Here is a 2571-nt window from a genome sequence, read left to right on the forward strand (position 1 = left end):
AGTATGTTCACCATTGCGTGAACTATCCTTTTAAATATCCGCGTCTAATTAAACCTAGGCTACCAGAAATACTATATATGAAAAAAGATTTGTTTATATATGTCTTGATTTTCCCCTCCCACTCCTTACTCTGGGCAGTCCAGGTGTATGTGGTGGTCGTATTTAGTTTCCAGGTTGGGTTCAGTGTATTATTTGATCATCATGTCGTCGTCTTTCCTCAAAGGCGCTGCTGATTGGGCGGATTAATTCGCGTGCATCTTGAAGCGGCGTTTTGCCTCTCTCAGCGCGCGACATATGGGCAAGCGAATTTAAACCGCAACCATATCAGTACCTTTCAACGACCAGGATCCTCGTGCATATTCGCATCCCGTCCAGAAAACTTCGCAGGCGTAATTTTACGGATTACAAATTCTTCATTTCAAGCACGGAAGACAAGAATAAACAGTAAACACACTGTGTTTCATAAAGGGATTGCAATGTTTCCGACCAAGGCGATAATCTTGGTGCTTCTTTTCTTTGGCAACGCAGGTAAGATCGCGTTGTTATGCAATAACCACACACGAAATAGCCTATATACTCTTATATAATGAATGGCTAGGGTTTTGTGCATTTTTCTGATTTGCATGCTACTTTTATGGTCAGTGATGTAGTGTCGGTGGCAGGTGCATCGTGGACCTGTTTGAATTCTGCTGTGAATCAGCACTGTAGCATACAGTTTGTTTACATTACTCTGCATGCCTGATAATTTAAGTATCCTTATAATACAGTTTATAGGGACTGTTGGGAGCTAATTTGCTAGGCTAGATCCAGTGGGCTTTGACAATGGAACCTGTCCTTTAACTAGACAGGATTATCTGAGCTAATATTATAAGCAGCCCTGCACTTGTGCTCTGAGTTAAAGCCTCGGTAAGATAACAGAAGGATTCGAAAGAATCGCATTGATTTCAATTGATCCTCAGTAAATCCTTATGGGACAGTGGTGGGATGAATTTCTTGGCAATCCACCTGCTGCACGAGTCGAGAAAGGTCCAATCAGCGTGTTTGGGAGGAAACTGTCTATGATGAACCTGTTTTGTGTATTACCTCATGCAACTACATTGCAGCTGTAAGGTGTGTTGTCTTTTGTAGAACAATGATATTTTAAATAAATGTTTGTTTGTAAGTGAATTCATTTATTTATTTGTTTATAAATGTTTGCACTTAACCATTTATCAAATACTTGTCTGCTTACCACGTATTTGACCCACATGTTAAAGTGTGTGTGGAATGTTTGATTATCCGATGGGACACACTTAGTTACAACATAGTGATGCAAAAAATATAAGTAAAGTTTTTACAGAGCTTTATTTACACATTTTGATTTTCAATATTTTGCACTTTGAACTTCTGAATGTGTGTTCAGTAGCTCACATGTAACATGACACATTAACATTAATTGTGGTTTTCTAATTAAGTGATAAAAAGCAGTTACAAATGTTTAAAATGCTCTGCATCAATAAAATGAGCAAACACGTCACGTTTTACTACCAAATCACGTGTAATATCAATTAATTGAGCTAAGACTGGGGAGTTTTCCTCAATATCTTGCAATTTTGGGGCACAAATGTTCCTGATCCTGATAAATGATGGCCAAGACTGCAAGTGTATTGGGACAGGCCCTAATTCGCCATGGATTCCTTATATAATGTCCTGTGGGCTTTCAGCATTTTGGATTAATGAGTGAAATAAAATCAGTGGTTAACCTTACTTGAAGCCACTGTGTTGTGTTTCTACAAAAATAAGCAGTGTTGGGGAAAGTTACTTTTAGGCTGCCACTAACGACTATTTTTATTTCGATTAATCTAAACGATTAATTTCCCACAAAAAAATCTACACTTAAGATTTATTTGTTTAAGAATATTTTATTAAACTATATTTTATTAAACCAAATGAAATCCAAATGTCTATGAAATCCTTTTTTTAAAGCAAAATTAAAGGGCAAGATGCAAGTGTCCATCTCATAGTCCAAATTACTGAAATCAAAGTTCAGTATTATAGTGTAAGAATAACAACATATCCACGTGTTCTAGTCTACTACTAATACAGTTATAATCAAAACACTTTTTAAAGGAGTATTTACCAGAAATATTATTTACCAGAATTTATTTAGGAGAAAAATGTAAATGTGAAGTATTTCTGAAAAAAAAAATGAAAAAAAGTTTTTTTTTTTTTTTTATAAAATCAATTAATTGGAACTCCACTGTGGTGTGACCCTGTCTCTCTCGCTCTCTCTCTCACACACACACGCGCGCGCTACTGTTTTAATAACAAAACAGTAGCTGATTCAGAAGCGCCAGATTGTCATAGCAAAGGCAGAATTGTTTTTTTGTTTTTTTTGTTTAATAAAATCATTTAATTGGAGATGCTTTTGATTATTAAAATTTAATGGAACCATTAAAATGGAATGCAGAAAATAATGAAAAACAGAATTTGGTAAAGATAAAACTGTAAAACTCAATTAATTAGACAGGCTTTTTGATTAATACAATTTAATTTAACCATTAAAACAGAGTATAGAAAAATGAAAATGGA

The 2571-nt window shown here is 35.2% G+C and overlaps 1 protein-coding gene across 1 annotated transcript in view; it reads left to right on the forward strand.

The window, feature by feature from the left end:
• Window positions 1-263: 263 nt before the first annotated feature.
• Window positions 264-2571, forward strand: part of LOC107699886 (neural cell adhesion molecule 1-like) — a 125923-nt gene continuing 123615 nt past the window's right edge. Inside the window, exon 1 of the mRNA XM_016501310.1 lies at window positions 264-528. Coding sequence (XP_016356796.1) covers window positions 477-528 — 52 coding nt within the window. The 5' untranslated portion in view covers window positions 264-476. The remainder of the gene's footprint in view (window positions 529-2571) is intronic.

Source organism: Sinocyclocheilus anshuiensis, unplaced genomic scaffold (genome assembly GCF_001515605.1).
Source record: "Sinocyclocheilus anshuiensis isolate Anshui unplaced genomic scaffold, SAMN03320099.WGS_v1.1 scaffold891, whole genome shotgun sequence".
Taxonomy (NCBI): domain Eukaryota; kingdom Metazoa; phylum Chordata; class Actinopteri; order Cypriniformes; family Cyprinidae; genus Sinocyclocheilus; species Sinocyclocheilus anshuiensis.